The 18,316-nt window shown below is 35.1% G+C and overlaps 2 protein-coding genes across 2 annotated transcripts; both read right to left on the bottom strand.

The window, feature by feature from the left end:
• Positions 1-5,308: 5,308 nt before the first annotated feature.
• On the bottom strand, positions 5,309-8,079 carry LOC114425426 (1-aminocyclopropane-1-carboxylate oxidase homolog 1-like). The gene is made up of 3 exons (XM_028392355.1): positions 7,529-8,079; positions 6,504-6,825; positions 5,309-5,957 (listed from the first exon to the last, which is right to left on the bottom strand). Exons 1-3 carry the CDS (start codon positions 8,077-8,079, stop codon positions 5,703-5,705), a joined length of 1,128 nt encoding a protein of 375 aa, XP_028248156.1. The 3' UTR covers positions 5,309-5,702.
• A 1,575-nt stretch (positions 8,080-9,654) lies between these two features.
• Positions 9,655-12,968, bottom strand: LOC114368387 (1-aminocyclopropane-1-carboxylate oxidase homolog 1-like). Its single transcript, XM_028325684.1, is given in 5 exon segments — positions 9,655-9,775; positions 10,652-10,973; positions 11,611-12,020; positions 12,378-12,748; positions 12,848-12,968. Coding segments are annotated over 5 exon segments (1,233 nt in total). The 3' UTR covers positions 9,655-9,766.
• Positions 12,969-18,316: the final 5,348 nt, after the last annotated feature.

Here is an 18,316-nt window from a genome sequence, read left to right as displayed (position 1 = left end):
AAAATACAAAAAGGCAAAAAAGTTATATTACAGAAATTTATTTAAAATATATTAGTATATTATTAATATTAAATTTATTTAAAAATTATTCCGTTTTCTAAAAATATCACTACTAGCTAGCAAGGTCAAACTCAACGAAGTCATGACAGCATGAGATGTTTTGACGTATACTGCTGGGAATAGAAATTAAAATTAATGGGAATAGAGAACTCATCTCACAGAAACAAAACTTAAACCTGGTAACTTTAGGCTCATTCATCAAATTTAGTCATCCATTCCATAAAAACTAACATTTTCAATAGTAAAATGAGTTCAATGCTTGATTAGTTTCTACTGACTACAAGTTACACCAATTAACAGTTTACAGAATACCGTTTTCAGACTTATGCAACCAAGATTTGAGAGTTTACTAACAGCCAATAGGACATGCAAGATTGCTGATTATAACAAGTTTCATGCTAACTTGCATTCCTTTCAAGCGCCAGTTAAAGGAGCTACTTCAAAAAATTATCTCATACTTTACAGCTTGAAGTTTCTAGCCCTGAAATACCATTCAGCCTTTGGCATTGTAGTGTTATGCTTAGTGTTCCAACTGTGATTTCCTAGTAGACAGCAACTCCCTTCTAGGTTCACAGAGTCTTGAATTGTGGATGAAAGATGCTACCTCATAAAGCGTGCTACTAAAACTCGTTGAACCTGTCGTGAAAGTTAAGAAACTTATTCATGATTAGGTATGAGAAAGGTTGAGACATTAAGTTGATGAAGAGAATGTTGTTAGCCTTGTTTAATTGCTACAAACTAGTTTCCATAGCAATCAAATTACAAACCACAAATTTTGCCGCGGGAGTATGAAGTCCACGAAAATAGTTATCATATTTTGATATGATGATTTCTTTCATATGTAAATAAAACAAAGCAAGCAGATTTGAATGTAGACAGCTATTATCTTCTGGCAATAAATTATCACATAAATTAGAAAACCAGCAAGCAGATTTGAAGGTTGGAGCCCAAAGTTTGAGCCGGCTTGGATTTCTCATTTACAAGATGCTTTGTATGTCAAAGTGTAGCATAGTTTTACATTCAAAATTATGTCTGTAACCGGTTGATCTTGCTCATAAGATGCATGATCATTGCAATTTATGAAAACTTAATAACTGATTGTGAAAGCCAATGAATAATCAGACTTACACTTCCATATTTACCACGATATCATAAAATGGTCAAGAGCTGAATTTCGATTGTGACATCCTCTATCCCTTACATATATACTAATAAAAGAATAAAAATTCAAATATTAATTAAAAGTATTTTTAAAACATTTTTAAATACAAGTCTTTCAAAGGGATAAAAGGCTCACATTCACTTTCTTCAACATTATATTCAAACTTGTCCAAATAAATAATAAAGTCATCTCGGCTCAAACAAGGCCGTCTAAGTTTCATACGATTAATATAGAACATATATCCTAATGTCATAATCTATCAGAGCATTGTGTTCCCGTGTCCTCTGGCATGAGGTTCTTCATAGTCATCCACCTATCCATCTGCTCCTCGAACATAAAGTTCAAGATCATCACAGGATCCAAACACAAACAGCAAACCGGGAGTGAGTTATCACATTCCTAACTATTAGAGAGAAACAAGACAACATATAGTAGCCAAATATAATTTACTTAGCATATCTTACATTATTTCCTCACTTTGTCATTCAAAATTCACTTTCAATCATCAATCACAATACACAAGAATCGCACACTCCGATCAAGACATAATAACACATCAATTTCATAATAAACAATTAGCAAGCTTATGCAACAGTTATGTTAAGACTCAAGCCTATATGCAATGTGGTACCATGTCAGTGAAAAACCTCGTCGTACGCCTAGGAGTACATGACAAGACAAACCACACACCAGCAAGTCAAGTCACTCTCACTAGGTAATATCATAGGGAGACCAGTCAGGGTCACAATGTTTTGTGAGAATGCTCCAATCATATGGGATCAACATAGGCTTAAAGGAGCACTCAAACCGTGTGACCCCCAAGGCCTACACTCCGAAGAGTCCGTCAGGGCCTCTCCCTCCTAATTCAGGTCCAACCCAGAAAACATTTTAGCACACAGACTCTATCTATGAACTGTACAAAACACACGACTCCTTAATTGTTCTCAAAATAGTTTTAACTCGTCGCCCTAAAAGGGACTTAATATTAACTCGTCGCCCTTAAAGGGACTTAACATTAACTCGTCGCCCAAAAAGGGACTTAACATTAACTCATCGCCTTTAAAGGGACTTAGCTTTAACTCGTCGCCCTTAAAGGGACTTATAGTCGTGTGATTGTACAATTCATAGTGAATACCCAATGCACACAATATCTCAATCACATACATACACAATTTATCACATACACTCGATCTCAATCACAATGGTATAATCTCAAAATAATATGTTATCACTTCTCATGAATCATATTCACTTTACCTATGAACTATGCAATATACACAACTACTCAATTGTTTTCAAAATTATTTTAACTCGTCGGGTTCCTACAATGAATCTCATTACAATACTCGTCGTCCTTAAAGAGTCTTACAATTGTGTGATTACACAGTTCATAGTTCACAACTCAATACACACATCTCATCTCAATACACATGTATTTCATCATCCGTCACATGTTCAATTTATCACATAATCACAGTTTGAATCATCATTTCATAACCTCAACATAACAATTTATACAAAAGATTTCATCATAACATGGGGTGTAAAATCCCTCAAATAGTTTCTCACAATTATTTCAAAATCAATTAATCAAATTCATGGGTTAAACACAAAGACATCAAGAATACTCAAGTTTATCAATCAATTCTCATCAGGACATCAATTGGTACATAAAACACAATAATATTGTATTTATAATCATAAAGAGAAAATTATAATTCAATAAACATCCCAAAATAAACCCAAATTTAGTTCTCTAAGGATCCTTACACATGTTCATTCTAACCCTCAATTGCGATAAACTCATCCCTTACCTATGAGCGGACTCACGTGTCTTCCGACAGGGATAGCGGCATTTCTAGCGGTTCCCTGAGATTCCTTCAGTTTTTCCTCTGACTGCTCCGATAGAATTTCCAAACATCAGAGAGACGGAGAAGAGATTGAAGCCTCCACTTGTACTGCCTTCATGCGATTCCTTTTTCTCCCTCCAAAAATATTATCTCACAAATCCCAACGGTGAAAGTGTGCGCAATTTAATTTGGAACAACATATCCAAATTTCATGAAAATCCAACGGTTAATGAAATCGGGATTGTAGTTTTACTGAGACCGTTCTGGATTTCCACGGGAAAAGAGAAAGCTACCGTGCGAAGGGTATTCCTCTTAGCTCTGACAGATTTTTACAATTCCCAATGGTGAGAATGCTCGAAATTGGGTTGCGCACGTGGTACTCAAATTTCACGACGATCCAACGGTGAATGAGTCTGAAATCATCATTTTTTCTGAGACAGGTTTTGTGGGTTGCGGGGAAAAGAAAGGGTTTTGGAGAGGAGAAGAGAGAAAACGAAAATAAGGGAAAGAAGAGGTACCGTCAGTGTGAAAACTGACCTAACACTATTTATAGCTAGGTTTACTCTATTTATTTATTTATTATTTTATAAAAACAAACTTTATTTTATTCTCTATCAAACAAATAAATAAAATATTCTTTTTATTTTCTCTCAAATCATTATTTTAATTAATAACTATATCTCTTTATTTATTTATTTATAAAATCTCATCATTTTTTTTAAAACTCTATTTATTTATAAATAATAATCCTTTTTAATCTAGATGACGAAAATTGGGATGTTACACCCATCAAGTCCCTTGTTATCATAGTAAGCAATGAAATCTTTCAGTGAAGTTTCCCTATAAACTGGAGGGTTATCTTCCGACAATAGTTTCTTGATGGGCCCATACATTCTTATTGTTGGGTAGAGATGAAGAGTGAAAAAGCATGTCACTGATACTCTAGGCCCTATGCGGTTTGCAAGCAAACGGTGCTCCACACTTTTGAATCTGTCATTGGATATTAGCTGCAATGTTGCAACATAGAATCCACTTTCAGCCAATCATTTCTTCATCTGTTCATTCCAATAACTAAATTCCAAAGGATGCAAATATACAAATGCATAGAGTTGTGTGTGATAAACAAGGAAAGGAAAGACAATCTTTAGTCCTACAAATTATATTCACAGACTTCATTGTTCATCAACATCTATCCCATGGAGCTTTATTATCCGATCATCACAGATTATGCCTAATCCTAATATAGCATCAATTCATAGGGAAAAAAAATAAAATAATGATGTGAGTAATGCTCAATTTTTCGTTTACCATGTAGAGGATATGAAGGATAAGACAACAATATGGTTAATGTTGTATGTTGAAGATGAACAGCAGAACTTGGACTAAAAAAATGGACACTACTAGAAAAAAGATCTTTTACAACGCTGGTTTTACAAAAATCAATGTCGTAAGTAAAGCGGTGATATTTTTGTAAATAATTATAATTTTTTAAAGACGATTTTCTCAAAACCATATTTGAAAATACTTTACGACATCGGTTCTTAAAGAATCAGTGTCGAAAACAAGATTTTAAAGACGGTTTTCAAAAACATTCTTCGAAAAGATGTGTTCACGCTGATGTGGCACGTTTAAATTGGATCATTTTCGTACCAACACACCAATAAACAATATCCGTGTTTTTTCCTCCTTTTCTCTCTACCCTATCTCCTCTTGCATGGGACTCTCCAACTTTGAGGATTTATCCATTCTGACAGTGAATTGGGAGGCCATGAAGCTCCGCTCCTCGTCGGACCTCCTGTGCCGCCACGAAGGCCTATAGTTCTTGGAAACAGTTATAGGGTGTGGTAGTTCCCGCAAGAGAGTTTCCGGCGCCAACTACATCCATTTTTGGTTCGGTGTGCTACACTACAAACTTATCTTTCTCGTGAAATTTAATAACAGTGTGTGCTTGCGTGCGTGTTTGGTGTGCTAACAGTTGATGTGTGAGTTTGCAATCTGCATGTGTGTGTAAGATTTAATTTTCAACGACTGTGAGTTATTTAGAATATTTTTTTAACCATATAATTCATGTGAGTCGTTAGAAACAATAATTAATAATTTTTTTTATAATTTCTCGTAATATTATATCACCTTTAGTATATCGAAGTTGTCGAAAAGTGACAACTAACAACTAACAACAGTACTATAATGAAAGTAACAAGTAACAACAGAATAAACCACAGTGCTATGATCAAAGTAAAGTAACAACAGAAAAATCGGATTTAATTTAACTCATCTAAAGAAAGTGCATACAGTGAATTACAGTCTATGCTATATAGATTGAAGTAGGAGGATGATCCAATTCCAACCACTCTTACATAAAATAAATCCATATATACTGTGAGAATAATATACTCACCACTCTATATTATATTATCATAATACAGAAACTAGAAACTTTGCTCTTGTGCAGTGCAAATAATTAAGGGTGCCTTAACCATGCTCTGTCTCTAGAACTTGATGTTGTTTATTTAGAAGTTACAAGATACTGAAAATCGCAGTCAAAGGAAAAAGTTAACCATGATAAAATGCACACTAAAGCCAACTCCAAAGGAATCAAGAGTGCTCTAATCGAATTCTCATTATTCACTTCACAACCTAAAGGGGTGCAAGGAATTGTTCCCATCAAGGCCTTTCTCAAAATAATGTGCTTTGACATCTTTAACAGTAGTGTCCCTATAGATTGGTGGATTGTCTTCTGATAACAACTCTTTTATTGGACCAACAACCTTCAATGAACTCTGTTGAAATGAGTTTGCAAAGAAACTTGCAACTGAAATTCTGGGGCCTGTATGACTTGATAAGACCCGATGATAGACACTAACGAACATATCATTTGATATAAGCTGCACCAACAAGGAGAATGATAAAACATGATCATATAAAATTGGGTATGTCAGAGATTTTATTTTGATATATCATAACAATTGATGGTAGAAACACCAAACTTTCAAAAATAAAACATGCATGGCATTTGATATAACATTTCAGATGGTAATGCAATGGAAGTACTCAAAATGTTTTTTGTTGCTATCATGAGGACACCTCACAAATGATACAAAATAGATAAAGACTTCAAGGGTTATTTCTGATGGAATTCAAAAGGAAGTTTTATAATAAAGTTGTGTCCTACTATAATTTTACGATAATAAATATTGGGCTTAAAAGGGACAGTAAAAGAAAACTGTGAGTAACTGAGAATGTTAACAAGAATGTATGGCTACACAAGAAAGGACATCATACAAAATGATTGTATACGAGAAGATAGACTATAATTGAGGAAAAGATGACAGAAAATTAGTTAAAGTGGTTTTTGGATACAAAAAGAAAAGGCTACTAGAGACATGAGTGAGGAGAGAGAGACCAAGAAGGACGTGTGCGGCAGAACTTACCTGCAGAAAATCCCCAATGTTTACAACAAGAGATCCATGCACTGGAGGAACATCAACCCATTGATTCTGATGAAGAACTTGAAGACCACCCATCTGGTCTTGCAGAAGAATTGTCATGAAGCTAATATCAGTGTGCTTTGAAGTACCCATAGTTAATTCGGGTTCAGGGCATGGAGGATAGTAGTGACACAAAAGAAATTGTCCATCAACGGAGTCCAATTCTTTAAGATAAGAAGAATGAAGGCCAAGAGCCTCTGAGAATAGCTCAAAGATTGTAAAGCCTAATGCCCTTACTTTCTCTGAATAACCAATCACAATGTCTCTGCAAATGCATGATTATTTCATCATAGACAATGGAAAAAGTCTAAATTTGATGGGGTCTAAAAGTGAATTGCACAATAAACATGAAGAGTGAAACTCTTTTCCATATGGATGTTGCTAAACTACTGATGGTGCTTCATCTTATGAAAAGCAAAAATTCTTAATTTTTCAATGATAATTACAAAAGTCGCACCTATTTTACAAGTGATATTTTTGTAATCATTAGCAAAAGCAGAAAATAAAAATAGTAAAACTTCCTGCAAACCAACCCCCCCCCCCCCTCTTTTGCTTGTATACAACTTTTCTAAATTGAGTCTGTATTTTAAAAACAAAAATAATAAACCCCTCAAATTCACACTGAAATAGTATCCTTTCTCCTAAATAGTTTTTAAAGTAAAAAAAAATTATATAAGTGATCCCTCAAATATTAGAAATCATACTAGCTAGTCTCTCAAGTATGGAAAAACCCTTCAAATTGGTTCTTAAACCTTAATAAGATATATCAACTCAGGGACTAAATTGATAGATATGCAATAATACCTGAGGGAATACATATAGTTTTATTACTTCATGAACAATTTAGGAGAGAGAATAATACTTGATGGACCAAATTGATGGTTTATTCGATGAAAAATATACAATCTCAATCACTGCTGAATGAGAACGATTGTTATTATCAAGTGTAATCAAGTCAAAATTAGTACCTGCATACTGATGGTATTTCTTCTGGATTAGGAGGATCAGGAGTACGAAAAAAAGCAATTGTGTCTCTCCAGTTAGCAGCAGGGTCTCTATAAAGAGTACCATTGGAGAAATATCTAACTTTCTTATTCATATCCCTCGAGTAAAAGCTTTTTCTCACCTCAACATCTTGTTCATGAAACCTACGGATTCCACATATCATCTCATCCAAAAGATCAACAGCAATACCATGATTCACCACCTGGAAAAACCCCCACTCCTTGCATGCACTTCGAATCTTGTCAAGTGCTTTCACACGAAGGGATGAGTTTGTGTCTATATCTTGGAGATCTATGATGGGGACACTGAAGTTTGAGTCATTTGGCATGGTTTCAGTGTGGTCCTCCACCTTGGCATGATGGAACATGCGTGGTATCTTTGTGATCCCAGAATCGAAGAGGCCTTTCACACCAAGTTTTGTTTCATCAAAGGCTTTGACTTCAGCTATTCTGTCATAAGTGGAATCCTTCTTACTTGTTTCTAACTCGGATTGATTTGTGCTTGTGGCCACCATACTGGGAAACTGGCAGAAAATACAAGTTCTCTTCTCTTCTCTCTGTGCTACACGAATTCGAAATAACTAAAGAATGTTATTTTGCAAAGGTACAATAGTTAGATAAGAAGGAAGGACAATGAGGAACAAGTAGGCGCGTTTACTTTTTTATTCAGGTACAGACCCCACTTTTGAAAACCACATTTCGCTTGACTTGGTCCTTAGTATACCGAGATTACTTTTCCAGAACAGTTGTCAAAGTTTATTTTGATTGTAATTAAATAGATTATCTCATCGAAAGATATATAATTTTTTGGTGTACCACAAAAGATATTTAGTACCAATAATGTTTACTAGTTCAACAGGTAAGGAGTTTGATCCTTAATAAAAGTCTTAAATTAAAGTCTCGTTATAAAAAAGAAGTATTAACTAATAAGAAAATTTTGCTTTATTCACTTTTTGACTACAGAAAAATTCCAACAATAACAGCCTAAAATGAGAGCATAGGCAATTACTCAATGTTATAATAATAATAATAATAATAATAATAATAATAATAATTGATTTAAACTTCAAAAGTGAGTCTACTTTATCCCCCAAACAAAACCAAAATTTCTAAACATTATAATGCCATTCCCAGACACAAACAAATTCTTTTAAACTCAATTATTCAAATGTAAAACAAACAGACCCTAAACTATCGGACTTACTGTTTACGCTGAAATTTGGTAAACAATCGCTAGTCTAAGTCAATTACTTGCGAGATCAACTAGTGAATCTCAGGAGCATGCCATTTGTGTGTTTGCATTAAATGTAAAGCTTTTAATGTTCATCGTTGCAACAAACCTTTATTGGTTTTGAGGTTTGCAGAAAGTAAAAATTCTTTGAAAGAATCGAAATGCTGGAAGTAAATTGGCAAGGGAAAAGCAAATTGCAGAATTGAAAGGATCAGCAAGTTCATTCGATCGAATGAACCATTTAAAAGACAGGAATTATAAAGTGAAACGTAAAATGCATTGCATTCGAAATGTAAAATTTACAGAAACTTAAAATGGTTCACAATCATACATTTTCCTTGCGTACTCGTTTCTCTCTGCGCTGGGTACTTTGAGTATATAAGGATTTGTAGCAATGATCTGCGACCTCGAAATCTGACTAAAAACTGCTATATATAGACATTCGAAAATAAATTGCCCTAACGGTCGAACACTATCCTAATGCCAAGTGTCCTGCTACGTACACCTTGCATGCACATAACTGCTCCTTAGAACGGTTATCCACATTGCTCGAAATCGAACTAATTTTGTGAAGTTTTGTCAGAAATTGCGCTAAATCCAGAACTCTTGTTGCCTTGACTTCGATTCGACCACACGCCAGCTCGATTCGCCTAATGGTTCGAAGCCCTTTGTCTTAGCCTTGTATTTTGTAAATACTTCCTTGAACCTGTGAATCCTTTTCAATAGACTCTTCTTTCTTTTCGATTCAACAGAATCTGACAAGATTCTTGCTCTTTAATACGCTTCAAAATTCATGACGACATCTAATGCGTATTTAGAGCATATTTTTAGCTCATCAAAAATATGGGCTAACACTTACACGGGCCATAGAATTCATATAATTCCAAGAAACAATAGAATATAAATACCTGAAGGACACGTTTCAAGAAATCAATATTTTCTTCTTCCTATCCGGTAAATATCCAAAGCACCTACACAACCTACATCAATTCCAGCATTCAAACAATATAATTAATGAAATGCTCTCACCAAAACGTAAACTAAAACCACAGTGAACAAACACATAAACCTAAAACCAAATCTGTAGCAATCAGGACAACTATAGAAGAAAAATAGTGAATCAGACTCAAATCAAGCGAAAACGCACAGAGCAACCAAAACTCAAAAACATATCAAGAATATACATAACACATAGGCATAAATAACTTAGCTTCGTTAACATCAGCTTTTCTAACATCCGTGTTAACATCATCACATTAACATCAGTTTTTTAATAATGGGGATTTTAATGTGTTTTTCCTTTTATTGAATGTCTCCCTGTCTTCTCTCACCCACTCACTCTCACTCTCGTCTTATTATCGCTATCGCTCTCGCTTTCTCGCTTTCTCACTCTCGGTTAGGGTTCCTAACGAAGGCGTACTGGGAGAAGGTGAAGTTGACGGTGCCGTTAGTGGCGGAGAAGGAAGGGATCTGCATAGTGCTCATGACGATTTTTTAACATAATCACATTAACATTGATTTTTTTTAAAAATGATGTTAACATTGTCATGTTAATATCGATTTTTTTTCAAAAACTAATGTTTACGAAATCAGTTTATTTATAAAAATACCATTACCCTTTTGTTAATTTCGGTTTTATCAAAAATGAATGTTAAAATAGTAATGTTGAAAATACTCTTTCCAGTAGTGTTAGGGTGCAAATGGAATACATTTTCATCATAATCTTCTTTCTTCTGCCTCCTCCTCCCGGTTGTGAATTAGGCCATACAACTTAACATAAGTAGTTCTTACAATAGACTCATTTTGTTTCATTCATTGACTAGTAAAAGAGAAAAAAAAAAAAAGAATGAAGTTACCTGTAGCAGATCTCCAATGTTTACTACTAGAGCTCTAGGAACCGGAGGAACATCAACCCATCCATTGTGGCTCAAAACTTGGAGCCCTCCAATGTGATCTTGAAGCAGAATTGTAAGGAAATCAGGATCAGAGTGCCTGGTAGTACCCATAGTGAGTTCAGGCTCAGGACATGTTGGATAATAGTGAAACAAAATTGAATGGCCCTTTGCACAATCCATGCGTTGAAGATGCGCAGGGTTGAGTCCAAGTGCTTCTGATAATAACCCAAACAAAACTCTCCCCAACACCTGAACTTGCCTACAGTATTCCATTGCTACATCCCTACAAACCAAGATCAAATCACCCAATAAAAATGACTTTTTAGGTACAAAAATGCCGCCTTTTCGTTTTTACATAAATCTATATTCGAGGATTCTGTTTTTCTATCCTATGTACTAGTGCATAAATTAAAAGGCTAAAATAAAAAAGTTTTTCAATTCCAATTGATATTTACTTACAACCAATTCTGATACCAATAAGAGCCCAAACAGTTGGGAACACACCCTTAAAAACTAGTTGTTAAGGATAGAATCAACACTTAAATACTCACCGAGCATCTTATACTACTCGATAATCGTGAGACTTAAGCACTCCATATCCAATTCCCTAACCTTAAAAGTCATATCAACCATCAATTTTGATTGATCAATAGTGCAATTTTTTTTACACTAACCGTATATAGAATATAAAAGTTAAACTAATGAAATAAAACTTGTATGCACTTTCTTAAGTGTATTTTCACCTCATAGCATAATGATATTTAATGCAAACTTTTATCAAGTGAATGATGGAGTTAAAACTCCAATTGAATTGCATCAATGTTTGTTTTGTTAGAGTGAATAATCTCTATAACATGCAAATGAAACTTTTGTTCTTCCATGTATACAAAAAGTTTTAATCTTGAAAAGTCCAAAGTTACCTACAGATAGGAGGAGGCAGTTCTTGATGAAGTGGTTCAGGACCCATCACACAGAAAAGAGTGTCTCTTCAATTAGCTTACTTTGACTGATACAAATCAAAGTTGCTCCCAAACTTCACCTTCTTCATCAGCTCCCTGTTATAATATTCACCCTTCAACTCTTGTGGCAGCTCGTGGAACTCACGCACCGCCGCCATTGCCTCCTCCAAAACCTTCACCGGAATTTCGTGATTCACCGCCTGGAAGAACCCCACTGTCTCCGCCGCCCGCCGTACTCCGGCCACAATGCCGTAGCGGTCGACGGCAAGACCGTTGAGGTCAATTGCGAGGATTGTGAACTGGGCATCAGCAGGTTCGGCGGAAACTGGGTCGCCGGCGGCAAGGTCCTCTGGTGGCCGGATGAAGTTATATGTAATTGTATAGTTAAATTTATGTTTGGTTAATTTTTGTATGTTCTTATAATTAAAAAATAATAAAATTAATTAGTAGTATTAGAATACAGTACAAAAAACATCACAAAAAAATATATAATGCATTTGTCTTATAAAGTAAACAAAATACTCAAATTACAATAACTGAAATGATACTCGACAATAATGAAACATATTAAAAATTACAATTACAACTCAAACATAATAAAACTAATGAGGATCTAAAATATGTTGTGCAGAATATATGTCTTCTTCTATTTGAATTACTGGTTTGCTAAAAATAGCCAAAATTTTTATTGAGCAGAATCGTTTCCAATAGTTGGATTGTGCTAACACCTTTAGCACGTCTTCATCATTTTTCAATTCTGTTATCTCATATTCAATCAAATTTTCGGAATACTTAGAATGACCTGATTGTCGAAAGAACAATCGCCTAACCAATTGTGATCCGTGAATTCCATTAGGGGAAACCCCTATAGGTGCGACTTGCTTGATTAAATCCTTGAGTTTCTTCATGCCACATCCTGGAGGAATGCCAAATCTTATTATTAGATTAGTTCCAGCAAAGGAGTAACCCAAAAACTCGCCTTGACGTGGTATGTTCCACTTCCCGTTGTAATACATAATTGCATCATGAGTAGGAGTGATGGTTGATTGAAGCAGGTTGAGTATAGCATCCGGTGTTCTAATAATGGTACATAATAATTCTATAGGGCCAACACACGAGTATTGTTCATTGCACATTAACATTGTGTAAGCATCATCATCATTTTTCAATTGTAGAGATTGAAAAAAATATTATTGACCTGCATCTATGAATGGTTGTTGGTAGTAGATTTCATCCAGTAATTGATCGTTGGTTAGTTGAAGGGTGTTGTGCATTCTACGCTTGAGTGTATCAAAAGAACAATTGTTAGGAACTCCCATTGGTGTTGGAGTGAGACTTTGAAAATAAACACCAGTTTGGTTGTGAATGATTGATCAATTTGGAAAAATGAAAGCTAATCTGGAGTTAGCAATGGTCTGACTGCTTGTTTCTCCCAAAAATGACATAGTAATAAGATTGTATTTGGGTTGTGAAACTATGTTGTGTGAGATTGTGTGTTTGTATTATGTATGCGTTGTGTTATTTATAGTTGTATGAGTATTCTGCCACGTTGATGTGTATTGGAATCCAATGTTTTTTCCCCTAGTAAGTGATGGAGCTAACGTCCATTATAATTTCAGAGTGAACAAAGAGATTATGAGTTGTCCATCTCATGTTAGTTTTGCACACGTCTCTAAAAATTAAATGTCTCACTTGCAAAACTGACATGAAATAGACAGCTCATAATGCAGAATGTTGTCAATTTGAACTGTGATTTTTCCCATGTAATTAAAGCAGCAGACGTTCATGATGATTTTCAGAGTGAACAAAGAGATTATGAGCTATCTATTTCATGTCAGTTTTGCAGGTGAGACATTTAATTTTTAGAGACGTGTGAAAATTGCAGAGTATTGTCAATTTGGACTGTGATTTTTCCCTTGTAATTAAAGCAACAAACGTCCATAATTATTTTTAGAGTGAACAAAGAGATTATGAGTTGTCCATTTCATGTCAGTTTTGTCAATGAGACATTTAATTTTTAGAAACAGTGTAGTGTAAATGGCAAAGTATTGTGAATTTTGACAGTTATGTTACCATGTCAACTACTGCAGTAAAAGTGGGTAAACTGAAAATTGCTAATTTAAATTTAAAGGAAAAATTATTTCAATACGTAAAGTGATAACTGAAGACGGACATAAGACATTACATGAAAATTTCAAAGAAGAAATAACTTAGACATGAATGATCCGTAGATTACCAATCTCGTTTGAATATAGGTTCGTGGGATGGAGACAGGTTACTTCCTTCGGGCCCGGAAGAGGAGTCAGTATCACTATCATGATTTTTGATCCAACAAGTCTCGTATTCATCTGATAAGTCCTCAAGATTAGAGGTTGAGCCATGTTGGTTGTGTGGTGGGTTATTATTGTGACAGATTATGGCAAATAACTCCACAAATGGTAGTGATGGGTTGTTGTAAAAAATGTTAAACATTTGTCGAACATCAACATCATCTCACAGAATAAAAGATGTGTACATATAACGTTGTCCTGACTCAAATATAGGGCACTGAAAGTGGAGATGTTGGATATGTTGTTCTGGGTCAATGTTTAGTTTTTTGTGAACAAGTTCAAACAATTGTGTAAAGGTTATGACCTTGTCGGCCATGAAAGTTTTTGTATTGTTACTAACGAAGGTGGTGCCCTCATTAGTATTACAAATTTGGTCGTCGTAGTAACCACAAACATATGCAGTTAGGTGACACATTGTGGTAGGGATTAAGATAAAAATTTGAAATTGTTACGAATGCCTTTAGTTGTAGTGATATTTATAGAATTTGGTTATAGTTGAGTGAGTCACTAGTTAACTGTGCATTTTGATGAACGGGTAAATGAACATATAAGCATATTTACAAGGGTCCATAATGTACAAATTGTCGAGTGAAAAAAACAATTGAGTGAAAAAAAACTGAGTTGTCCACGTCATGTCAGTTTTACTGGTGCGACATTAATTTTTTTAGAGGCGTGTGAAAATTGCCGAGTGTTGTTAATTTCAACTGTGATTTATCCCTGTTAATTGATGGAGCAGAAGTCCATTATAATTATCAAAGTGAAAAAAAATTGAGTTGTCCATGTCATGCCAGTTTTACTGGTGCGACATTTATTTTTTTAGAGACGTGTGTAAATTGCTGAGTGTTGTCAATTTTTGACTGTGATTTATCTCCGGTAATTGATGGAGTAGAAGTCCATTATAATTATCAGAGTGAACAAAAATTGAGTAGTCCATGTCATGTCAGTTTTACTGGTGAGACATTTATTTTTTTAGAGACCTATGCAAATTGTTGAGTGTTGTCAATTTCGACTGTGATTTATCCCTGATAATTGATGCAGCAGAAGTTCATTATAATTTCAGAGTAAAAAAAAATTGATTTGTGAAAATTGCAAAGTGTGTCACGAATATTTTTTTTTGGATTTTTTGACGTTATTACCATGGAAAAAGTGTCCAAATCATAGTTTTTTTTTTATTTTGTGCTTGTATTTTGAGGTGATATCCCATGGAACTGGTGCACGAAATAAATTTTTTTGGATTCTTTGACGTTCAAACCATAGAAAAAATGAGTCACGAATATCATTAATGTGTTCGACATAATTTGAAAAAAATGCAGAACATGGGCACTTAAGCATAGTTGCAAGGGTCCAAATCATAGTTTTTTTTATTTTGTATTTTTATTTTGAGGTGTTATTCAATGGAACCGGTGCACGAAATAATTTTTTTTTGGATTTTTTGACGTTCAAACCATAGAAAAAATGAGTCACTAATATCATTAATGTGTTCGACATAATTTGAAAAAAATGCAGAACATGGGCACTTAACCATAGTTGCAAGGGTCTAAATCATAGTTTTTTTTTTTATTTTGTACTTGTATTTTGAGGTGTTATTCAATGGAACCGGTGCACAAAATAATTTTTTTTGGATTTTTTGACGTTCAAACCATAGAAAAAATGAGTCACGAATATCATTAATGTGTTCGACATAATTTGAAAAAAATGCAGAACATGGGCACTTAAGCATAGTTGCAAGGGTCCAAATCATAGTTTTTTATTATTTTGTACTTGTATTTTGAGGTGTTATTCCATGGAACTGGTGCACGAAATAATTTTTTTTGGATTCTTTGACGTTCAAACCATAGAAAAAATGAGTCACAAATATCATTAATGTGTTCGACATAATTTGAAAAAAAATGCAGAACATGGGCACTTAACCATAGTTGCAAGGGTCCAAATCATATTTGATGATACTGTTACAGGGGTACTTAAACATGTTTGATCCCATTATCACAACATTTTATACTTCAATGACCAAGACGATGACCAGTCCCACAAGGTGGTGGACACCGATTACGTTGCGGATTTCTTCTTTCCAGTATGACTGGTTCTCCCACGTCATGATGATGTTGTTGTTCTATGTAACATTTTCAATGTTAGTTGTTGCAGTTGAAGAACTTTGACCTTGTTCTCCAAACGAATGCGGTGCATCGAACTGTTGTAAAGTAGCTAAATATGATGTCGCTGAATTTGGTGTATTGAAATCGACACCAAATAAATCGGTTATCCATTCATGGGTGGTTGCGGTGACTGACTCGCCAGTGTGGTCAAAAGTTTGATGAGTAGGTGAAGGAGTAGAATACATTGACTGAGGATGCGGAATTTCAAAATGTTTTTGTTCAACACTTGACCCTGCAACATTTTGGGTAATTGTTGTGCGTGGATCATGTAGTTGTTGTGCAACAGACAAGAACAAAGTAGTGTTTTTCCTATACCATTCCATGTACACTGGTGTATGTGTCACTATTCCTTCAACCCATTGCCCAGCTAAAACATCATTATGTTTGTTTTTCCATATATTAATCCACTCTGCATGGTATTCCATCCAATCAGTGTAATGATTGCCTCACATGTCAATTTGGTGAAGTAGATCAAGATTCATGGGATCAACATGGATATCTTGTTGTAGTCTAAACTGTAGCTTCACCCGATTTGTTTGATGTCATTCGACAATCAAGAAACAAATAATTGCAGTACATGCAGACCAAATCTCCATGTCTCTATATGCACGTCTGGGTAGGTGTTCTTCAAATCCTCTATATGGGACCCAAGAAAACTGAAATATATGCCAACAAGGCAACATGTTAGTATGTATGTACATATTTAAGGTGCAGATCATGATAGTATTATACCTCATGGCTCTCCACATGATCTATACAAGACCTATATCCGACTAAGTCACCATGCGGTGTGGCCCAATATTCTAATCTACCACCACTCCATCTGAAATGTAAAACATACAAAATCAGTATTCATTGTAATGTTATAATACACGTCATTGAATTAAAAAAATTAACATTTCGCTATATGTAAATAACTTTTTAGCTAGTGGAAAAGTTGTTTTGGGTCGTGGGACTCTTGGTGCAATAAAAGGCATGTGGTACCAAGCCCATGACTACAATAGTATGACACAACCACCCATAGATTTACCAACCTCCGATGATGCTCGACATAGTTCTCTATACAGGTTTGCTAAACAAGCCGAACCACAACTATATTTTTTTGTGTTGTTCAAATCACGTAATAGGTTCAAATACATTAAATGAACTCTATTTCCAGATTTATCAGGAATTAAAGCACCGTCAATCATGCACATTATGTAAGCTCTACACCTGCATTGTAGTTGGTGCGTTGTTGGTTCTACGGGCAATGGTGCACGCAACATGCTTAGCAACCATGTCAGCTTCAGTGCGGCTCCTTTACGTGCATTTTCGAGAGGGACTTCCCCTAGTAACTCGTGGTATAACTCATCCCAATGTAAGAAGCTAGGTCCAGCCACAACACGACCATTGACTCTAATGCCTAGATGAAGTGCAACATCTTCGAGTGTGATGGTGCACTCTCCCCATGGCAGGTGAAAGGTATGTGTTTCAGGCCTCCATCGTTCAACCGATGCAGTGATCAATGCATGATCAATTTTACACTGCTTGATTAGGGAAATATGTTGGAAACCGGTACACGATAATAATGGTATAATTAGTGGTTCTGGTTCAGGTATTGTATGGTAATAGGAAGTGATTAACTCATTAATCGTAGTACGAGAATGATTAACGTGTTGATGATGCAATAGAGGTTTATCATCCATGAGAATGATGTCAAATGGTAAACCGAATACAAATGATATAAAATTTGAAGTTGGGTGATGCAAATGTGGTATTGACATGCACCTCTCATCTATTTATCATTTAAACAATATTCAGTTTTGCAAGCACAAATACACTTAAGGTAATTGTAATGCCTCGTGATTCCAAAACACATTTATAATTTGTCTCGTTGTAAGGCCTCGAGATTCCAAAGCACGTTAACATGATTGTGGTACTATGATGCATCGAGATTCTAATTCACATGAATCAATGAAATTTTGTGCACACTGTTCACCCGCATGCGTATGTTAACCGCATTAACTTGGTTCTCAATAATTCGCATGTCCTTAACATTACACTTAAGGTAACTGTAATGCCTCGAGATTCCAAAGCACATTTATAATTTGTCTCGTTGCAAGGCCTCGAGATTCCAAAGTACGTTAACAACAACTGTGGTACTATCACGCATCGAGATTATAATGCACGTGAACCAATGACATT

This window comes from Glycine soja, chromosome 9, assembly GCF_004193775.1.
Source record: "Glycine soja cultivar W05 chromosome 9, ASM419377v2, whole genome shotgun sequence".
In the NCBI taxonomy this organism is placed as follows: Eukaryota; Viridiplantae; Streptophyta; class Magnoliopsida; order Fabales; family Fabaceae; genus Glycine; species Glycine soja.
This window is presented reverse-complemented; position numbering and strand designations above follow the sequence as displayed.

What these genes read in the sequence shown, in the direction of transcription:
- LOC114425426 (XM_028392355.1), bottom strand. Translation starts at nt 8,079, where the DNA reads ATGGTGGCCACAAGCACAAATCAATCCGAGTTAGAAACAAGTAAGAAG. An exon ending in GAAATACCATCAGTATGCAG is followed by an intron (nt 6,826 to 7,528) that starts GTACTAATTTTG and finishes ATGCATTTGCAG; the next exon opens with AGACATTGTGATTGGTTATT. An exon ending in ACATTGGGGATTTTCTGCAG is followed by an intron (nt 5,958 to 6,503) that starts GTAAGTTCTGCC and finishes TTGTTGGTGCAG; the next exon opens with CTTATATCAAATGATATGTT.